General features: G+C 27.0%; 1 protein-coding gene across 2 annotated transcripts in view; it reads left to right on the top strand.

The window, feature by feature from the left end:
- The window catches only part of LOC122512353 (tolloid-like protein 2), a 34,202-nt gene that overhangs the window by 9,746 nt on the left and 1,387 nt on the right, over positions 1 to 23,069 (top strand). For both annotated transcript variants that reach the window (XM_043628135.1, XM_043628134.1), the window contains exons 2-13: positions 14,137 to 14,289; positions 14,470 to 14,656; positions 14,746 to 15,018; positions 16,583 to 16,999; positions 17,389 to 17,567; positions 19,037 to 19,267; positions 19,389 to 19,613; positions 19,705 to 20,172; positions 20,266 to 20,388; positions 20,459 to 20,777; positions 20,950 to 21,241; positions 21,313 to 21,526. In XM_043628135.1, coding sequence (XP_043484070.1) covers positions 14,247 to 14,289; positions 14,470 to 14,656; positions 14,746 to 15,018; positions 16,583 to 16,999; positions 17,389 to 17,567; positions 19,037 to 19,267; positions 19,389 to 19,613; positions 19,705 to 20,172; positions 20,266 to 20,388; positions 20,459 to 20,777; positions 20,950 to 21,241; positions 21,313 to 21,526 — 2,971 coding nt within the window. In that variant the 5' untranslated portion in view covers positions 14,137 to 14,246. The remainder of the gene's footprint in view (positions 1 to 14,136; positions 14,290 to 14,469; positions 14,657 to 14,745; positions 15,019 to 16,582; positions 17,000 to 17,388; positions 17,568 to 19,036; positions 19,268 to 19,388; positions 19,614 to 19,704; positions 20,173 to 20,265; positions 20,389 to 20,458; positions 20,778 to 20,949; positions 21,242 to 21,312; positions 21,527 to 23,069) is intronic.

Raw genomic sequence — 23,069 nt, 5'->3', positions numbered from 1 at the left:
ATCATACGGACTATAAGATAACGAATATGTAAAACATATTTTTGTGTCTTCTTCGATTTTACTCACAAACTTCCTATCACTGTAGTAAATAATAATTTGATAATAACACGAAACCCTTGAAACTTTTTTTTTAAATATTAATTTTTTCAAATAAGTATTCAAATATTAATAAAGTTTAAAAATCTTTAAATACTCTCATATGAAAAATTAATATAATTTTCTATTCGAAAAGGCAACTTATATTCAATCCTTATATAGTGTAATTTTAATTTAGTAATTTAAAAAAATATTAGTTAAATAATCTTTAACGTCCAAGATATTTTATAAAATAAGGGAAATAAAACAAAAACATTTGAACAATGAATATCTTCATTATACTTTTTTTCAATAAAAAATGTTTTTTTATATTTTTGAAATTTTTTTTTAACATAAGGCAAATAAAACGAAAACATTCGGACAATGAATATAAATATTTATATACTCTAGTAAATAAATATTCATTGTCCGAATGTTTTCGTTTTATTTGCCTTATTTAAAAAAAATATATAAAAAAAAATTTTATTAAAAAAGAGTATAATGAAGATATTCTTAATTTAAAAGATCAAAATTTATGAATTTTAATATTTAAATAAACGATTTCTTCTAAAGTTGATGATGTAAAATTTTCTACTCCAAATGCGGAAATTGATTATTTTGAAATTTTTTCAGTACCATTAGAAAACAAAATAAAATTCATAATATTGATAAATTTATAGATCAATATAAATAAAGTTAAATTGCAAAATAAAGAATATATTCCGATGTTTTTCAATCCCATTTAATTTAGCATAATTTTATAAGTTTAATTTTTTAAATTGATTTTCAATTTTACGTGGTTCATATGAACACCTTAATAGATTTTTAGCGATAAAAAAAATAGATTCTTTTTGCCAATTTTTTTTTCTTATGAAAGAAAATTAAATGGAATAGAAATTAACTGATTTGATTTAATGAAATTTCTTTCAGTGCAATTTTTGTCGTACGCTGCAACGAGGATGTAAGGTGGCGCAGCGGGGGTATTCACGCTGTACAGTGCGGCAAAAAAGTTGCCTCCAAACAAAATTAGAAACCATAAATTTTCGCAATTTTTGGTGTGCTTTTTAAATTTAGATGCAAGAGGGTTCTTTAGAAAACTTGTTCCCTTTTGAAAAAGTAATTTCTTCATTAAATTTCAAATTAAAAAATAATATTTTATTTATACTTTAAAGTTATAAAAGGTATTTTTAATGTTTATTTATGTTTAATATTTTTTAGTTTCTATGATAATTTGTATCTAAAATAAATTTTATTAAAAAGTGTTTTTTTTTAAATAAAAACACTGGTTATTTTGTGAGGAAAAATAGAATTATTTATTTTAAAACTTATTAATTATATTTCATTAAAACAGATAAGAATTGAATTTTATGTTTTCAATTTTTATAAATATAATATATGAATATCGTCTTCAATTTTTGAAGAATTTTAAATACAAAATTTTAAAAAATTCAACTTTAATATAAAATTCTTTAAATCAATTCAATTATTTTCAAAAAATTTAATAACATTTCTCGAAAGAATTTAATTATAAGAATTTAATTATTTTCAATATATAATAATTTTAATTGAATTCCTCAAAAGAATTTAATTATTTTCACAAAATTTCCATAAAATTCTTCAAAAAAAATAAAATTATTTCAAAAAATTTTAATAAAATTCTAAATAAAAAAGTTAAATTATTTGAGATTGAAAATTATAAAAAGTTACAAAAATTACAAACAGTAATATAAAATGTTGTATTTTAAAATAGAAAATATTGTTTCTCTTTTATTTTTTTTTTCTCTAAATGATATCTTCTCAAAAATTGATTTATAATTTTTTTTGCAATAATATTATCACAAAACTTATTTTCTAAATTTAAATTAGTAAATATTTGAACAAATTAGAACGAAATTTCTAAAAATTAGTTTTTTAATTTCATATAGAACAAGACATTAAAATAAATATAATTCTGTGTTTCTTATAGAAAATAAATTGTTAGAAAACTGTATTTTGCATTAATAACAATTCGTTTTTCTACAATAATATTTATAAACGTACCTATTTTTATATTTTAGAATAATAAAATTATACTATACCAATTTATTGTTAATATAGATTGAATTTCAAAAAGTTTTAGAAAAGTTGAATTTAAAAAAATTTTAACTAAAAATTCTGAATAAGTCAGTTTTTTGAAATTAGTTATATTTTTAAAAAATAAATATATTCAATTGAAAAATATTTAAATTATTCGAAATTTCATGAAATTGTCTGGTAAGCAAGTATTGATTTTAGAAATATTTTTATTTTAGATAAACTTTTCTTGGAATAATTGAATTTTTAAGGAACATTCTAGAAAAATATTAAAAATAATTGAATTAAAGAAAAATTCGTCGCTGATGACGAAACTGAAGTAAGATTTTCAAAATTTTGAAAATTCAAAATGGCGGATCCAATATGGCGGACATTTTCCCAAAATTGCTCAAAATTACATAAAACTTGTTACTCGGGGGTTTTCGGGTTCGCTGATTAAGAATCTGAAGTCAGATTTAAAAAATTCCAAATGGTGACCCCGAAAACCCTCGAATAACAAGTTTCAAGCGAATTTGGGTAGATTTGAAAAAAATGTTCACCGTTTTTAATTTTGAGAATTTTGAAAATCTGACTTTAGATTCGTAATCAGTGACCCCGAAAACCCCTGAGTAAGAAGTTTTAAGCGAATTTGAGGAAATTTTGAAAAATTAGATTTACCGCAAATTAATTGGTTGACTTTTATAAGAATATAAATAAATTTTTCTAAGTGGGACATACATATGTATATGTTTCGAAGGCACGAAAGGGTTAAACGAGTTAGTATAAAAAAATGTGGGCACAAAGTTTGTAAATTCCATAATATTTTGGCAAGGACAATCTATACTGCTTTTAAAAATGGAAGTTAAAATGTATCAAGTTCCCAACACTGGGGTTACGTAAACCCCGCAGCTTTGAACGCCAAGCACACAACGACATAATGTGAACAATTAATCTTATACGGACCTTTTAACTTTTCTACACAGTCTCCACTCCTAATGTAATTAATAGCCTTTGCATCTGCATTATTGCCAGGAATGGAACCAATGTCAGTATCAGAACTGCAAAAGAATCACACATTGTTGATGGGAAAACTACAAATAATCTAATTTTACTTTTATTCATTTTCTTTTAAATAGTATTTTTATGTTTCGTCTCTAATTTCTAACTAAAATTCTTTTTGTTCTTAAAAATTTTTGTTTTCTTTTTAGAGTCAGAATTAGCATATAACAATTTTTGTTATAATAATTTTTATTATTAATATCTCTTTAAATTATTTAATTTAAAAACATTAATAATATTAATGATAACATTAAATATTTTTTATGAAGCTGCAAAAAAATATTTATAAATTTCTTATGAAAACACAATTTTCAATATTTTTAAAATTGTTAACACCAACATATTATTTTTTTATATTTGAAGGCAACAGAATTCTTTTTATTTTTAAATTTATCAACCGGATTTTGAGGAAAATTTTTTTTTATTTAAGACTGCTAAAAATGAAATTGTAAATATAACTTTAATTATCACATTTTTTATTTAAAGTTTTAAAAACTAATTTTCTTATTTATATCTAAGAGTAAAAAAATGGTTTAACGTTAAAAATTAATTAATTTTTTGATAATTTTACATGATACGTTTAAGGAATTTAAAACTTTTAAAAATTTCGGAATAATTTTGTTTAGATATTTATTTGAGTGCCAATTAATTATTTATTATTATAGTTGAGATGTTAAATTGACTGGTTAATTAGTGTCGTATTAACGGTCGAAGATTAAGTAACGGTCCATTTATACAGATAATTATAATTGCAATTATGTTCGCTTTTAAATTATTAGTAAACAAGATTTGAAGATATATTGAAAGTGAATATTTTCAATTTTTTTAATTCAATTTCAGCATGGAAATTAAGAAAAGTTACTTTTTTTTAAATTAGTGATTTTTTATTTTAATCTTTTTTTTAGGTAATTTTAAGTTTAATTATATGAAAAAGTATATCATTTTTATTTTTATAAGGATACTGTGAGATTAGACATGTTATTCGAACTTTTACAATGATATCACATTCATAATACATCAAGAACCCCCGAAAATTAAAATTTATAAAAGTCTGACATTTTTTAAATGTTTAAAAAAATAGTTTGCATATTTGAATGGCCACTTTAAAATTTTTGTAAAGATTAGTAGAAAAGTTTTTTTTGAAAAATTACAAAATAGGGTAAGTGCGTCAATTGTGGCGGGTGCTCCAATTATGGCGACTTTGTGAAAAATACAATTATTTACTATTTTAGAATAATTTAGTTATTTGAAAATGTTTGAAAAAGTTATTTTCGACCTAACTCGATATCATTGTACGAAAAGAAACACATTTAAACTATTATTAATTTAATTATTTAATAACAAAAATTGCGCCCCGCCATAATTGGCACATTTTTATTGAATGCACGTGCTTCAGTTATGGCGCGCAACACAACCTCTAAATACACGTTATTTTTCTCGCCGTAATTGGCGCGCCAAGATTGACTCAATCGCGCCATAATTGACGTTTTTGATTTTATTTTTTATTGCTTTAATTTGTTTAAACAATTACTTTTTATAAAGTTTTTACTAATGTTTTATTATCTGAATGACACTAGCTTTTTGTTTAATAAGCCATAAATTTACTTCTCTCATTATAATTTTTGAATTTTCTATTTCAAAGACGGCTAAACCAGAACCGCGCCATAATTGGCACACTTACCCTATATTAACTCTAAAATAAGATATAAAAAAAATTCTAATTGCTGTAAAAGTGTAATAAAAGTTTTTTAAAAATTAAAATATAAAGAAAAATTGAATGCCTTTGAAATATTTGTTGAAAAAGTTCTAAAATCAAAAGAGGTTTAAAAAAGATGAAATAACAAATTTCATAAAAATTATAATTTAAGTATTGCCGCATAAAGTCATAAAAATTGAACAGTTTAATTTTTCGTATGGGTTGGTGTGATTAGAACAGTGATTCAAATAGAAAATTTTAGTGATGCCTGTCTCATTTCACTTTTTAACAAATTTTCACATTTCCCTTTCACACCCATCATTTTCACACTTCAGAATACGAACCCACATGGTTTTAATTTACATCGAGAACTGCACTCATAAAATCTCAATTTCAACGCTACAAGGGAAAATAATTTCACACAAGGGAATAGAATTCGTAAAAACACCCCATTCTATTTAGACAATAAAATTGAATTCGTAATTCGTTTATTCAAAATGCGAAATGAGTTTTCTGAACTTCTTTTTCGGCGCGTTAATAATGTTTTACTGAATGTTTGCACCACTGTCGGCAATTATCAGATCACCCTTTTTTCAGTAATTAAAATAAATTGTAATGCGAAATATTTAGAAACTAAAATTATATTTGTTTTAAAACACACAATAATTATAATTACTAATTTCATCATAGTTTTCTATTGAAAATTAACTTCACGTGAGCCTCGGTGAGATTCCAAGCAGCAAATCTAGGCTGGAGAAAATGAATCACTTATCAATTTCTAACTAAACCGAAGGAAAAACATTCTACTTGTATTTTTAAATTCAACGATTTTAGGAATTCTCAAAAATTTTGTTAAATGTGCTTTAAAGACTTTAAAGAATATTCTGATTCAGTCTAAAATTAATTAGATAGTCAAAGAATTTTCCATTACATTTATTTACAAATTTTTTTAATTGAAAAATTATTCAAAAACATCAATAATTAAAGATGACAGAATCATTATTTTATATTAGAAGAATATTATTACTGTAACTTCTTAAAAATTATTTACATCATTTCAATTCAATTATTAATTTCTAGAATTTCCAAGAAAAATTTTTCTGTAAATCAATTATTTTGAATAATTTTTTAAAAAATTCTTTGAGAATTTTTAAATCCATTTGTTTACAATTCAATTTTACAAAATTTCATCAATTATTCGTAAATTCTTAAATTAAATGATATTAGAAAATAAAAACGTCAAATAGTTTCAAAAAAATTTAATTTAAACAAAAAATTAGTTCTCTAAAATTAATAATTAAAATTATGAAATCTTTTCAAAATTCAATTATTTATAAAAATTTGATGCTTTAAGGCTTTTAATGTTTAATTATTATCTAAAACTTTATCTGAAATTCATTTTTATAAAAGTTTTTAAATATTAAATTCTTTAATTTAATTTATTTACTTTAATTTAATTTTTCTAAAAATTCGATTAAAATTGTATTAAATAATATAATCCTGTACAAAAATTTGATTTTTCTTAAATATTTGATTTGAATTATTGCAAAGAAATTTTAAAAAAATTGTAAAGAATTGAATTTCTCTGAAATTTTTATTATTTTCTGAATCTTTCTCAAAATTGAATTCTAATAAAGAATTTTATTAAAAAAATTTTCAAACAATTGCATTCTTTTGATGAATTTCAATAGAATTTTAAAGAATAATGACATTTTTCGACGAATTAGATTAAAATTGTATGAAAAATCTTTGTAAACAAATTTTATTATTTATAATAATTGAATTATTGAGAAGAAATTTATAAAAAATTCTAAACAATTGAATTCCTGTTAAATTTTTATTATTTATGAAAATAATTAAATTTTTGCGTAAAATTTAATTAATTTTTTTTTAAATTAATTGAATTGATTTTTAAAAGTTTTATAAAATAGTATATATATTAAAAATCATAGAATTGAGGAAAGTTTTTAAAAATAATTTAAATTTTGCCAAAAATTTTATTAAAATTTTAAAATCCAAGAATTTTTAAAAAATTTTTAAAATTTTGGAACATATTTGAATTTTTGCAAAGAATTTTATTACTTTTGAAAATAATTGAATTTCTGCAATATCATTTGTAATTTTTCCAAAATTCAATTTTTGAGTGTTTTAACTAAAATTTTTCTGTATAAACCCATTATTTTTAATAATTAATTCAATATATAAATGTTAAAAAATTTAACTAATTTCAGAAGAATTTGAATTATTAAAATTTTTCAAAAATTTAAATTCTTTAAAATTTCTAATAAAATTTTTGAGTGGGTAATAATTTTATATGATAGTTTTTCAAGAATTAAGATATTTGAAAAGAAATTATTGTCAGGAGTAGAAAAAATTGAAGGTTTTGTCTTAGAATTTGTTTTAATTTCATAGTTTACATTCACAAATTATACCGGATAATTTTTTTACCTTTTCAATATTAAAAATAATTTATTAGCTTAATGTGAATTTTTTTTTACATTTTGATCTTGAGTTAATTTAGGGATCATAGAATTAGAGATTTCTATTTTTCTTAAATAAAACATTCATTTAAGCTTGAATTTTTTAAAAACTATCATTTAATGGAAATAACAACTATAATGATAAAAGGGGAACTATTGTTTAATATATATTTTATTCTTGACGTTATAGAAATGAAAAATGTTTCATATTCAGAAAGATTTAGATGAAGTATATATGTCAGTTTAAAGAAGAAAAAATTCAAAATTTACTTAAAAAATTAAATATTATTGTCTTTAGAAATGTGAAATAATTTAAAAATTATAATAGGTATTTTGAAAGAAGGCAAAATATTGTTTTATTCTTTTGAAGTTAAAATGAGATTTCTTGGCCTCAGAGAAGGGAAACTGAATAATTCGATATGCCATAAACACAAAGTTAAATGAGAATAACCAGATAGATAATAGTCTGCAGAGCTACAGTCATTAGTAACGGTTGAGGGTTCTTCATTACTAGGGTCTTTCACGACAGGGAGGTTTAGTAATTTAGATCACCGTCAAAAGCCCTCGATTGTTAACGCTTAAAATATATCCATGAAATCGTTAAGATCAGGAGCATATATTCTATTATTCTTCATAATGTCTGCAACATTACTTATTTTTTACCAAAGTGTTTGTTTTATACTGCATTACGCGCTTGAGTTATTGAGATGGTTAAAAACCGTGACAATTAACACAACATTTATTATTTGCAATTTGCTACTTCAAAACTTCAAAAATACTAATGTAAAATTATAAACAAGTAAAAAGAGACTTGAAAAGTATAACAAAGCTTTAACAAATTAACAATTCGTAGACAAGAACTTTTATCAATTTGCAATGAAATTAGTCCACGGTCAATGACCATTAAAGGGCAGTGCGGTGCATAATGACCCCAAGCAGAAATATGTACTACTCAATAGTAGTCTGTAAGCTTACAGGAAGCTTGCAGCAAGTTAAAACTTTCACCTTTATAATAACCTTTATTATCAAAGCTCGTTATTTCAATATTGATGAATTATGAAAAGTAAATTTGGAAATATTATTTATTATTGTTTATAGTATTTTAAATTTGTTAGCCCCACCCAAACAAAAATTGACAACTGGCGCAGTACTGCGCCAGTACTGCCCAGTACTGGCGGAGTACTGGCCGCCATGGTTGAACCAGTACTGGCATTTGACCGAAATGATAACGCTTTTCAGTACTGGTTCGATGTTACTGGCGCAGTACTGGCAGCCAGTACTGGTTTAGTACTGGTTTAGTACTGGCGCAGTACTGGTTCAGTACTGGTTTAGTACCCGTGTAGAAAAATCTTCTGGCGCTGGCCTGAATCAGACCAGACCGTCTATTTTCCAATCTAGTGGAAAATTTATTTAAATTCAATATTAATATAATAAAAAAAAATTAATTTATATTTGCAAACATGTAATAATCCCCAACTTTTAACTTTTAATCAAATTAATGTTTACAACGCAGAATAAACGCAAACCTATAACGAAATAAAATTTGACACTGTGGGGAATCGAACCTACGACCTACGGACTTCTAGCCTAACACTCTAACCACTACCCTATCGAAGCTACAGGATAATAAATTTTAATTTTCGACACCTTTTACACTTACAATTAATAAAGAGCGTTTAACTGCGTAATTAAGTTAAATTATTATTTAATTGAACTAAATTCAAAAAAACCAAATAAGTAAATTACCGCTAATAAATTTCCATAAATTACCTCTAAAATATCCATAAATTACCATAAATTACCAACATTAAATATTTTAGGTCTAATTTGTGTTTTACATATTTTAATAAATTATCGTATAAATTTACATAAATTACCGCAAAAATTTCCATAAATAACCATAAATTACCAACGTTAAATTTTTTAGTTAAAAATTTATGGACAAAATTTTCATAAATTTCCAAAAATTACCGCGAAAATTTCCATAAATTACCAACGTTAAATTTTTTAGTTAAAAATTTATCGTCAAAATTTTCATAAATTTCCAAAAATTACCGATGTTAATTTTTTTAATTCTCGTTTGTGTTTTATATAGTTTTATAAACTATCTATCTAAATTATTTCCTCTTTCTTTCAAAGTATAACAATGTTTTTTTTATAATTGCAAAAATATTTAACTAATCGTCATTAACTTTTATCACAAACCAAAAAATATTAGGCGCACTAGGAAACAAAACGTGGTACTATATTAATTGTATTATTATGAATATGCAAATCACAAAATTTTTTATTTTGAAATATCAACTTACATTTTTGAATAATTTCAGATTCAAAATTTAAAAAAAGTACTTCACAAGAATTCAATTATTTTTAAACATTTTAAAATAAATTATTTTAAAAAATTGTTTTTCGACAATTTTAATAATAGCGGGACTGTAAACGAGATATTTTAAATTTACTGTAATTTAATGAAATTTAATCAGTAACCTGTTATGGTTATTGATAAAATTGTGTTTTCATTAATAAATAATCCTTGAAAGAACCTTGCAATAAGTAACACGATGCTTTTGTGAATTTTTTCACAGATGAATGTGCGATTTAAAGATTAATTTCGAATCGAACTCATCTCCTAAATCAGTCATCTAGAAAAGGTTCTTTCGAACATTGAGTATGGTCATATTCGATTCACGAACCTTTTATCGGGTATTCATTTTATTATATAATAATATATAATATATAATAATATATTATATATCCATTTTATTATAATTATTTTCACCATTTATCTCGAGTTTCTTTAAACTATGCCTTACACGGAGAAAAATTTTCTGTTAATGATTACAATAGTCGAACAGTACTGCTCGGATATGTGACCACTTTTCGTAATGCCTAAAGTAGCTTCGTTGTAACAATTCTGTAAGTCGAACGTACTCATTAAAAATTTATTTAAAATAAATACGAACTAAATATGAGTTAGCACAAAGTCTATGTGACTGATTACAATAGTCTACGTTAAAAGGAAATCTTGGATTCTATCCACATTTGCAGCAATCTAAGGGAATCAGTGATACAGTCTGTAGTAGTCTTTACAACAGGACTATTGTAAAATAAGGTGACCGCGGCTGCCTTGCCTTCTTATTTTACTATATTTACTTATATTTTACTATACTTCTAATCATGTATTGCACATTAATTTCACTCTTCCAAGACTACCCACTTCAAGATTAATTATATTATTAAACTAGACAATTTTACTAAACCCTAAGTACACAAATCTAACTTAAATACTAAACGCATAACATAATAACGATCGCTATTTACACATATTTATACATGACTTAAACTTCCTTATATACTAACTGCTATGAAAGTTCACCGCTTGCGAGAAAGACTTATACACTTTAAATGTAAAAAAATCACTTCGTTCTCAGTAATTAATGCAATTATAATTAATACAATTATTGTTCATTGTTAGTCTTTAATATTGTAAGGTCTATTTTTTATTACATTTCCATAGAGAAAATTTTTTTTTCTAACACACGCACCGAAGGTACAAGATTTCTTGCCTGTATAAATTGTTATATAATTTACACAACTTACGTAAGTTACGTACATAAAAAAGTAAGTTAACTTACGTTAATCACGTAAGTTACGTAAATAATGTATAATACGTTTAAAAATAAGTTACGTAAATAATGTAAGTTACGCAAATAACTGATAATAAATTATAATAATAATAATAATTGCACTTACGTAAATAACGTACTATAGTAAAATAAGAAGGCAAGGCAGCCGCGGTCACCTTATTTTACAATAGTTCTGTTGTAAAGGCTACTACAGTCTGTATCACTGATTCCCTTAAACCGCTGCAAATGTGAACAGAATCCAAGACTTCCTTTTAACGTAGACTATTGTAATTATAATAAGTCTCTGCGTGAATGAGTACAGTTCCCTTTCTGAACCTGTACATCTAAATTATTAATGATTCCAAAAAATAAATTTCAACACGATTAATACAGTGTTTGGATTCATTAAAGTAACTATAGTAATCGCTCCTACTAAATTCTTAATAAATTACATAGTTTTCGTAATCATTACAAAAAGTGGTCACATATCCGAGCTATAATATAGACTATTGTAATCATTACGAAAGAAATTTTCTCCGTGTATTTAACTAAAAGTTTTAAAAAACAATTATTAAAATAATAAAATAAAGTGAACATTAAAACAACATTTTGCATGCGTCACAAAAATTAAACTCTTTGAGTATGAGACGCACAAACCCTGAGAAAGACCGAGAAAACGATTCGACAATGACAAGAGCAGGGCTTGGATAGACTTTAAGACTCAAAAAAAGTCGCTTTAGTCGCAAATTCACAACAAAAGTCACGAAAAGTCGCATAAAATTATTGCAAAAAGGTCGAAAAAAAGTCGCATGGAATTTTAGAAAAAACGACAAAAAGGAAACACAAAATTGTAAAAATTGTAAAAAAAATCACATTTCTCGACAACACATACTTTAATATCAAACAATCCGGAATCAAATTTAATAAAATTTAATAAAATTCAAAGCAAAATTTTAATTAGCTATTTTTAACATTTTTCTAAAAATTCCCTTTAAAATGTAAAATATTTTTATAAATAATAAAATTCTTCTCCTAAATTCAATTATTTAAAAAAAAATTTAATAAAATTCTTGTCAAAATTTCAATTATCTTTATAAATAATAAAATTCTTATCTGAAATTCAATTATTTTCATAAGTAATAAAATTCTTCGCAGAAATTCAATTATATTCAAAATTTTTTTTTAAATTCTCGTCAAAATTTTATAAATAATAAAATTCATTATGAAAATTTAATTATTTTCAAAAATTCTGATAAAATTCTAATACAAAATTCAATTATCTTCAAAAGTACGAATATTCTTCGCTGAAATTCAATTATTTTCAAAAAATTATTTTAAATTCTCCTCACAATTTCAATTATCTTTATAAATATCAAAATTCTTCTGCAAAATTCAATTACTTTTAAACATTTTTAAAGAAATCTGTTTAAAATTTTAATTATTTTTATAAATAATAAAATTCTTCTCTGAAATTCAATTATTTGTAAAAATAATAATAAAATTCTCGTCAAAATTTTAATTATCTTTATAAATAAAAAGATTCATCCTAGAAATTCTATTATTTTCAAATTTTTTTTAAATTCCTTGTCAAAATTTTATTTATCTTATTCATAAATAATAAAATTCATCCTGGAAATTTAATTATTTTCAAAAGTTGTGATAAAATTCTTTGCAAAATTCAATTATCTTCAAAAGTAAGAAAATTCTTCGCAGAAATTCAATTATTTTTGAAATTTTTTTAAAATTCTTCTCAAAATTTCAATTATCTTTGTAAATATTCAAATTATTCTGCAAAATTCAATTACTTACTAATGTTTTATAAATTTCTTCTGAATAATTCAATTATTTTCATAAAAAATAATTAAAAAATTTTTTTTTTATAAAGTCTTATAATATAAAATAATGATTTTATCACTCGGTCATCTTTAATTGTAATAAAACATGAAGACATCGATTGCTCCGAGTCGAAGACTCGGAGTGATCGATTTCTTCATGTTTTATAATAATTTTTTATAAGTTGTTTATTTTCAAAAAGGTTTGAATTTGAATCTTTTGAAGAATTTTATTTCCTATGGAAAAATAATAATTAAATATTTATTTAAAAAAGAAGTTATTGATGTTTTCGAAAAATTTGAAAGAAATTTGTAAATAAATGTAACAGATCATTTTTTTGACTAAAACTTTTTCCTTCAATTTTCTAAAAATTTTAAAAGTTTCACTTTCTAATTGACAAATGGAATTTATAAACATTTTTTTTCATTAAGTTTTAAAAAACTTTAAATTTTATTAAAGCAATTATAATTAAGAAATAGAAATGATGCAAATTGTTTCCTTATGAAAATTGAGAATTTCCTACAAAAATATTAAGAAACGAGATAATATGTTATTTTTTTCCCCCTAAAGAGAAGAATGATTTTGTGAACAATATTGTTTACAAAAAAAGATTTCTGCCATTTACAATTTAAGTCGAAAAGTAATTGAAAAATTTGAAAAAAGTCGATTAGTCGCATTTTACTAAAAAAAATCTCGAAAAAGTCGATTAGTCGCATTTTTTAACAAAAAAGTCGAAAAAAGTCACATTTCCTTAGAAAAGTCGAAAAAAGTCGAAAAAGTCGCACAATCCGAGCCCTGCAGGAGATAAAGGTTGAAATTTCCTCTTCCCATTTGTGACCATCCAATTGCTGACTGGGACTTTCTCACAGTCCGTGCTTTTGATATTGTCAAACTTTTCGTTCCTTGCAGATCATAAACCGTACTTTTTCCATAGATTAGAACGAACTAATTTACTTCAATTTTTTTGTTAGACTACATAATTAGGTTAATTAATTAGCTTTAAATTAATAATTATAAAAAATGTGGATTATTGAGTAAGAAACCATTAAACAGCTAACAGGTTAACCATTAAACCATTAACCATTAAACAGGTATAGTTACCAACTTTAACACTTTAATTTACGATTTTCCTAAAGAAAGTGAACAATGTTAATTTTTATGAGAAAAGTATGTTTTTGCCGACGAGTAGAAAAAATCGTTTGTACCATTGTACCTATGGTACACGTGTGTTAGAGAAAATAGTTTATGTGCCACTTTAGAACAATAAACTACTTTATTTATCTCAGTTTAACTCTTTTCTACTTCTGTTATTTAGGAGGCTTTTTGGGCGACATTGCGCTGCCGAACATCAAGTATGAAACAGAATGGCGACAGCAATATGACAATAAGGATTATGCTGCCGAGTTGGAGAAGTATAGAGATGAGATGTTAAATGAAGGTCTACAAATTGAAGAAGAGGGTTTGACTAGTAAGTCATGAACTTTAAAGTTACAAAATGAAACTTAATTTGAGACCACGTTAGTTCTATGTCATGGAATTAGAAGGCTTGCTTTTAAGAATATTTAACATTTCTTAGGCAAAATTCTAATCCTATTTTTCTATCCTTGTCATCTAATTGATTGATAATACAGTAATCCTTTATTTACAGAAGTGTTGCAAATAAAGAATGATTCCAATATCGAGCACAATGAAGAGAAAGCAGTTGTGTTCCCCATTGAAAAATTAGAGCCAATAATAACTGATCAAACTCAATACATCATTAACGATAGTATGTTTTTTAATCCAAGCAGTGAATATAATATCCCCGAAATAAAAGATGACGGAATTGAAATTAGGTAAGTTTCTCTTACCGTAACAAAAAAGACTTACTTTTTTCCTTACTTGTTGAGCTAATTTTTCCAATTTCTAACCTGTTATTTTTTAGATTGGAAGATGCAGTTCTGACTTCTAAAGGAAAGCATTCAGTAGATAAGAAAAAGCCTAAATTAACTGCCAAAGAAACACTCTCTCAAGACTTTACTAGAGATAATATCAAAGACAAACTGCCAGCGAGAACTACTTATACAGGAATCTCAACTATAGATAATTATACTGTTAATACTAATTCTTATGTTTTAAGGCAAGAAGCAGATGCACTTACTTCAGTAAATGGCAATTCTCAAAACAAGAAACGTAGAAGACGACATCATCGAAAAAAGTATGTATTTTACTGTATTTACATTCACAAAACTTTCTTTGGCGTAGAATTCAATGTACAGAGTAATAAACTAGAAATCTTCTATGATATTATACGACACATATAATATTGCATTTCGAGTAAAATAACATTAAAGATTGTGTTGGACCGCGCAAAAAACACTCAATTAGGCAATTAGGCTTAATTAAAAGCACACTCACAGTAAAAAGCACAGATAACAATCGTGCGTCGCAAACTTTCCTCACTACACCCACATAGCACAACTTTTCACTGTAAGGTTACCTAAAACGACATCTGTAGGGCTTGTAAGGTTATCAAGTAAGAGTGTGGTAAACACGATGAAGTCTAAAAACTTCCGCCTTACTGTAGCCTTACACATGAAAGTCACTGTAAGCTTACACAGTAAAGTCACTGTAAGCTTACACGGTAAGGTCATTGTAAGCTTACACAGTACAGTTACTGTAGGGTTACACGGTAAGGCCACTGTAAGCTTACACGTAAGGTTATGGTAAGGTTATACTGTAAGGCTGTGGTAAGGTTATTATTAAGTTGTAATGTTGAGATAAGGTTGTGGTAAGTTTACAAATTATAGAAAATATTAACAAAATAATTAATAATCTAATTGAAAAATAAATATTAAAAAAAAATTAAGTTTGTTGCTTTTCTAAATTTTGGAAACCTAACATGAAACAGAAAATTTTGGAAACAAATTTGGGGGCACTAGGACTCGAACCCGGGATCGACGCGCATAAACCTAACACTCTAACTAACTGAGCTAAGTGGGGAACTGAGGAAGAGAAAATCAATTTTGCTTTTAAGGAGTTAGCTCTCTTCTTAGTGCACCTTAAAAGCAAAATTGATTTTCTCTTCCTCAGTTCCCCACTTAGCTCAGTTAGTTAGAGTGTTAGGTTTATGCGCGTCGATCCCGGGTTCGAGTCCTAGTGCCCCCAAATTTGTTTCCAAAATTTTCTGTTTCATGTTAGGTTTCCAAAATTTAGAAAAGCAACAAACTTAATTTTTTTTAATATTTATTTTTTAATTAGATTATTAATTATTTTGTTAATATTTTCTATAATTTGTAAACTTACCACAACCTTACCTCAACATTACAACTTAATAATAACCTTACCACAGCCTTACAGTATAACCTTACCATAACCTTACGTGTAAGCTTACAGTGGCCTTACCGTGTAACCCTACAGTAACTTTACTGTGTAAGCTTACAATGACCTTACCGTGTAAGCTTACAGTGACTTTACTGTGTAAGCTTACAGTGACTTTCATGTGTAAGGCTACAGTAAGGCGGAAGTTTTTAGACTTCATCGTGTTTACCACACTCTTACTTGATAACCTTACAAGCCCTACAGATGTCGTCTCAGGTAACCTTACAGTGAAAAGTTGTGCTATGTGGGCATGCATTGCAACTTATTTCGCTTAGCAATATGCGATCATGATTGTTATCTGTGTGTACAGAGACTAAAAAAATTAATAACTGTGACTACTTGTAACTTAAGTAATGTTAATTAATAGAACTGTAAAAATTTAATACAGAACAACATTGCAGAATTCATAGACACAAAAATCAACGTCCCTTGCAACCGAAATTTGATAATATGATGCATCGATCGATTTTTTCTACAAATTCTGCAGAATCTTCAAATGAAGCACTTTCCCTTCACGATAGACGTTTGCGATCAGTTGAATTCAATGATCAACAGAAACCAAAGTATTTAGAAAAATCGCAGAAAGCAGGGTATTATATTGAATTCTCTAGAAGACGACGAGCAGCAACTGCACGCAAAGAACGTGTTTGGGATCACGGTGTTATTCCCTATGAGATTGATGGAAATTTCTCTGGAGCTCATAAAGCTCTTTTTAAGCAAGCAATGAGACATTGGGAGAACTTTACTTGTGTTAAATTTGTCGAGAGAATTCCAAGAGAACATCCTAACTACATTGTGTTCACAGAAAGATCTTGTGGGTAAGTTATTAAAAAAATACGATATCGTTTATATATAATAATCAATTCCAATTTGACGCTATTAGTTTAACGACACATATAAATGACAAGAAAATTGATACTAGACAAATACAATACAAAATTGGAAGATACTTATCTGAAGTGTGTCGTTTGTCGCGAGCTTGGTACCGATCAAGAAAAAAAGAAATCGGGTTCCCCACTGCATATGGAGTAAGCTTGTAATATTGAAGACAATGTTTCTTTACTTTACTTATTCGTTACAAACACTCTCAAGATATTTTTGACGATTTTAAGATACTTGTCTAACTTTAGTTCATTTTTTCGAAGCCAAACAATAAAAAAGTTCAAATGTTAAATGTTTACTAATAATCTGTTCAATTTTTGTTTAGATGCTGTTCGTTTGTCGGTAAAAGAGGAAATGGACCACAAGCAATCAGTATTGGAAAAAATTGTGATAAGTTTGGAATAGTTGTCCATGAATTGGGTCATGTGGTCGGTTTTTGGCATGAACACACGAGGCCCGATAGAGACCGTCACGTACAGATAATTAGAGATAACATAATGAGCGGTGAGTTTTTCAATGTCCAAAATAGCACATTATTGAATATTTTTACACTTTTCAGTTTTATTAAGATTGATTAGTAGTCGTCGCGTATTTTTATTGTACTGAATCTACATCTGACAGCAGAAATTTTCTACTATATTAGAATTATAAAAATTAGGCTAGAAGTAAAAGTAAAAAACGTATTATGATACGTTTTGGAAACTAACAAATAGGTTGTTTAAATTTTCCACTTTTTGATATGCATAAATGACTATTCCTTAAGTCTCGCTGACTTAAGATCGATAATAACCGGCATGAGTCCTGGTATTATGTGGACTAACTAGAAAATTTCATTAGCAAGAATTCCTGACAGATGTCTATAATGGCTTTTCGTGTTCTTCAAGCACACTGGCAATATCTATTGACATCAATGGCGACTTTAACCATATTCGACCGAACATCCCCAACAAACCTACTTAGGTCAACATAAATCCGCACATCGTGAACTTCATAACCTTCATCACAGCGAAAAGATACATATCCTTCCACCCAAATGAAATCCAACAGATGATCTCCTTTTGTACATTAGGTTCGGAAAATACGAAGACATATCTTATTTGAAAATAAAATCCTTAGGTAATAGAGAATTTCTGCTGTCATATTTCGGCATAGGAAAAGAAACAGCTTAAAAACAATTGTTCGTTACTAAAAACTGAAAAATTTAAAAGTATAGACTTTTTATTATTATTTTGATATTTCTCTCTATTTAGAGTATCTATTAAGAGGAGGTCCTAGTGCATGAGCTCTAAAAGTAAATATTGACGCGCTCTTTAACAAATACTTATGGATGAGTTTAGTCTAATGGACATGCACAAGAATTCGTTATTTTACTATATTCTCCATCGGCTTATAAAGATTTCGTAAATCAATGAATTTCGTCATTAGTTTGCAGTACATCCAATGCTAAAATGGAAATTTTACGTACAAAAATCACAATTTGAATAGCAGATTTTAGTGGCAAAGTGGACCGGGTAAGGTTTCTAATCACATTATTGCATTATAAAACGCAAAAGCTTTGATGCATAAAAATTAAATTGAATAATTGTCAACTATCAAAAGAATTCTTCTTGAAAAATTTACTATTATCGTAAAAGTTTTGCTTTCGTGAATAAGCTATTTGTTTAGATAATTGCGGTATTTTGTAAAAAGTACTATTAACCACTGGAAAGTTAAACGTAAGACTATAATTAGTTTACTTTAATTAAAACAAAAATTGGTATGAAGAATTTGTACCTTCAATTTACTTTATTAACAGTTAAGAAAATAGTTCGCGAGGAGACTAAAAAGATATTTAAATTGTAAACTTGTCTTTCATTATACTAGAACCTCCCCTTAAGCTTAAATTAAATACTAACTTCTTAAATTTATAATTACTTAAAGAAGTTAAGAAGTGATATTTTAAAATTAAAATAACTTGATTTATCTCGTATTAGGTCAAGACTACAACTTCAATAAGTTAACTGAAGAGGAAGTGAATTCACTTGGATTACCATATGACTATGACTCCATAATGCATTACGCTAAAAATACATTCTCTAAAGGAACCTATTTGGATACAATTCTCCCTATGGAAATGTATGGTAAAAAACGACCAGAAATCGGACAAAGAATTCGACTCAGTGAAGGAGATATTGCTCAAACTAATCTTTTATATAAATGTTACAGTAAGAATATTATACTTATTCTGTAAAATATGTTATAAGAGATTCTTTATTCATTTAAACCGCCCGCGACTAAAAGGGTGTGAAAGGAAAAAAACTTAATTAAAATTTTTATTGTAAACAGAGTGTGGAAAAACCTTCCAAGAAAACAGCGGAAGCTTTGGTTCGCCAAATCATCCAAACAGTTCTCCAACGCTTGATGGTGAGCGGTGCGAATGGCGAATAACAGCAACACATGGAGAACGTATAGTTCTCAATATTTCTTCATTGGACATTTTTAAAAGTGATTACTGCCGTTCTGATTATTTAGAAATTCGAGATGGTTATTGGCACAAGAGTCCAGTATTAGGTCTGTAAATTATTCTCGCACAATTATCGTTTGGGGGTATTAATTCTATAATGTACATTTAATTCGACGTATATCTGCATTTTTATGACAGGACGATTTTGCGGAACTGGAAACATTCACGAATCAATCGTTTCAACTGGAAGTCGAATGTTGGTAACATACATAACGTCGAGTCGTCAAACTGGACATCGAGGATTTACTGCGAACTACGAGGCAGTATGTGGAGGAGATGTAGACTTGGAGGGTGTAGGTCATTTAGAGTCACCAAACTATCCTGAAGAATACCAATCAAGTAAAGAATGTGTTTGGCGATTATCAGTTCCTCAAGACTATCAAGTTGCTCTAAAATTCCAATCATTCGAGATAGAAAATCATGATAATTGCGTTTACGACTTTGTTGAGATTCGCGATGGACATGACGCAGATTCTCCTCTTATTGGAGTTTATTGTGGTTATAAAATACCACCGGATATTCGTTCAACTGGAAGTAAGCTTCTGGTAAAGTTTATCAGCGACAGTTCTGTGCAAAAAGCTGGATTTTCAGCAATATTTATGAAAGGTACCTAAAAATATTTTTAGTTAAAATGTCGAATATTAGCAAACCTAAATGAACAAACATTTCTTAAATACTTACACCCTATTTTTCTTATAGAATTTGATGAATGTGCACTAACCGAACACGGTTGCGAACATGATTGCATAAACACTTTAGGGGGATATGAATGCTCCTGTAAGGTTGGTTTCGAACTCCACTCTGATGGGAAAAATTGCGAAGGTGAGCATAGAGTACAATAGTTTACAGAATATCATAAATTTAGAAATAATAGTGTAGAATTATTTTTAAGATGCTTGTGGAGGTGTCTTCGATACTAAGAATGGCACTATAATTAGTCCGTCTTTTCCGGAATCATATCCTGGAAATAAGCACTGCGTGTGGGAAATTATTGCACCACCTCAGTATAAAATAACACTAAACTTTACTCACTTTGACTTGGAAGGTAATAATGTATATCAACAAGAGTGTGAATATGATTGGGTAGAGGTATCCAGCAAACTTGGAGACGATATACTGAGAAAACATGGTACATACTGTGGGTCTAGATTACCGCCATTATTGACATCGGAAGGCAATGCTTTTAAAGTTGTCTTCTCTTCTGACAACAAGTAACCTAATTTATTTTCTCTGTATAACTGTTGCTAAATCTTTGCTAAACACCACATTTTTTTGTGGATTAACACTTGTTTGCATTTGATTATATAATAATTATTTGAGTGTACATTAATTTAAATATATTTAGCTTTTTCAAATATTTCAATAAAAACTTTGTAATTGTAGCTTGCAAAAGTCTGGATTTGCCGCTGCATTTTTTACAGATATGGATGAATGTGCTAATAACAATGGCGGATGTCAGCATGAATGTAAAAATACAATAGGCTCTTACCAGTGTTCTTGCCATAATGGTTTTACTCTTCATGACAATGGTCACGATTGTAAAGAAGGTGGTTGCAAATATGAAATAACCGCTTCTGCAGGCACTATAACTTCACCAAATTATCCTGATTACTATCCTGGTCGTAAAGATTGTGTGTGGCATTTTACAACGACTCCTGGTCATCGAATTAAACTGGTAAATAATTAATGTTCAACTAAGTATTTCTATCATATCCTTAACATGAATTATTTCATTTTGTGTCTCAGATTTTTAAGGTATTTGAAATGGAGCCACATCAAGAGTGTGCTTATGACCATGTAGTAATATATGACGGCGATTCTCCAGACAGTCATACACTAGGTCGTTTCTGTGGTAATAAAGAACCTTATCCTATTGTAGCTACTGGAAATCAAATGTACATGATATTCAAAAGCGATTCTTCAGTTCAAAGAAAGGGATTTTTGGCAACACATATGACTGGTGAGTTTTGTACTCATTAGGTAATGTGTATTAAAGCGTATAAATATTCGCCAAAGTTCATTTGACATAAATAATATTTGACAAAAGTATTAATATGACCAGAGTATTACTTATGTCAAGTACAATTCATTTCAAACTAAGTTAATGTCAATATTATTAATTAAGTGATCATGGAAAGGTGGAAAATTGAGTAAAAATCCAATGTGTTTCGTCAGTAAAGCGACGTTTCGTGGGCTAAGGTTTGCCAGTCTCAACAGGCTAAATTTATTAAAACAGAAAAAAACACTTCAATATCCCATGATCATTTATTTAATATCATCTATACTATGGAAGGATTTAACTCTACTCAATTATTAAATTTAATTGTTAAAGTAGGATTTAGAAATTTAATTTTAATTTTTAAAACTTTAACTTACGTGTCCTTCGGACAAAAGAAATTGTAAAGGTAGTGGATTCCCCCTCTACTTAGTTATTGTTTCAACTAAGAGGTTGAGAACCCTACTCTTGTGTGAAATGAGAAGATAGGAAAATTGTTAGGATGTTTGAATTAAACCACAAAATGAAGATAATAACAATTAAATGTATATATATTTTACCCAAAGTCCCTATTACAGATAAATCTAATTTTATGTGTAAGAAGAGTAAGTGTATCTGTGTGAATGGAATATTAGTGTGTGTTGTGACACGTAAGATCTTTACTCACTACTCGGTGATTCTTCTTCTAGGTTCACTAGACTGATATTTCGCTGGGAACTTTAATATTCTTTTTAAGTTGCACAAAGTTTAAGATCTGAACCTCGTAAATAAAGGATGTCTTCTAATATATATTTGAAATTAATATTATTTATTTTTATAGCTTTACTTTATTTTCCTTTTTGATATAAGAGTCTTTTACTTTACTTTGATCACTTTAATTCTTTTATATTCCTTTCACAAATTCCTTTATGTTTATTCTTTATATTTTTTTATATTCAATTTCATTTATTTTATTTTCAATATTTTCTTTTATTTCTTTTATCCTTTTTAATTATATGACTTTATTTTATTCTTTATATTTCAATTATATATTTTCCAATTCAACCTTTTTTACTTCTATTTATTTATATTTTTCTCAATTAAATTCACTTTTCTTAACAAACTTCTTATTAATTTCTTTAAACTTCTGAGATCCTTTTATACAACACGGCCAATTGCCGGACTTAGGTTTGCCTGGCCCCAAAATGCCGGCTACAACTACAGGCTACAACGGCCTGGACTAAACTGCCCAGATTTCCCTATGTCGATCACTTTTATTGAAAGACAATTTAGTGGGAGAATTCATAGTTAACGTGGCTGTTGCTAAGCCGATTTCTGCAACCTTGCAGATTTAGGCAGTGGCGTGATCCGAGTTCGGTGACTTGGATGCACCACTCCTTATATTGAACTATTTGCTTGCCTTTGATAATTTCTATCCATTTCTCAAAAGAGTTAATAAGCTGTTTGTGAAAGAAAGGAATTTATTGAGAAGTATTGTATTATATTCTTAAGTTTTTTTTACTTTAAA

The sequence above is a fragment of the Leptopilina heterotoma genome, unplaced genomic scaffold (genome assembly GCF_015476425.1).
Source record: "Leptopilina heterotoma isolate Lh14 unplaced genomic scaffold, ASM1547642v1 Lhet_97, whole genome shotgun sequence".
NCBI classification, from domain to species: Eukaryota; Metazoa; Arthropoda; class Insecta; order Hymenoptera; family Figitidae; genus Leptopilina; species Leptopilina heterotoma.
Note: the sequence above shows the minus strand (reverse complement) of the source record. Positions and strands in the feature narration are given on the sequence as shown.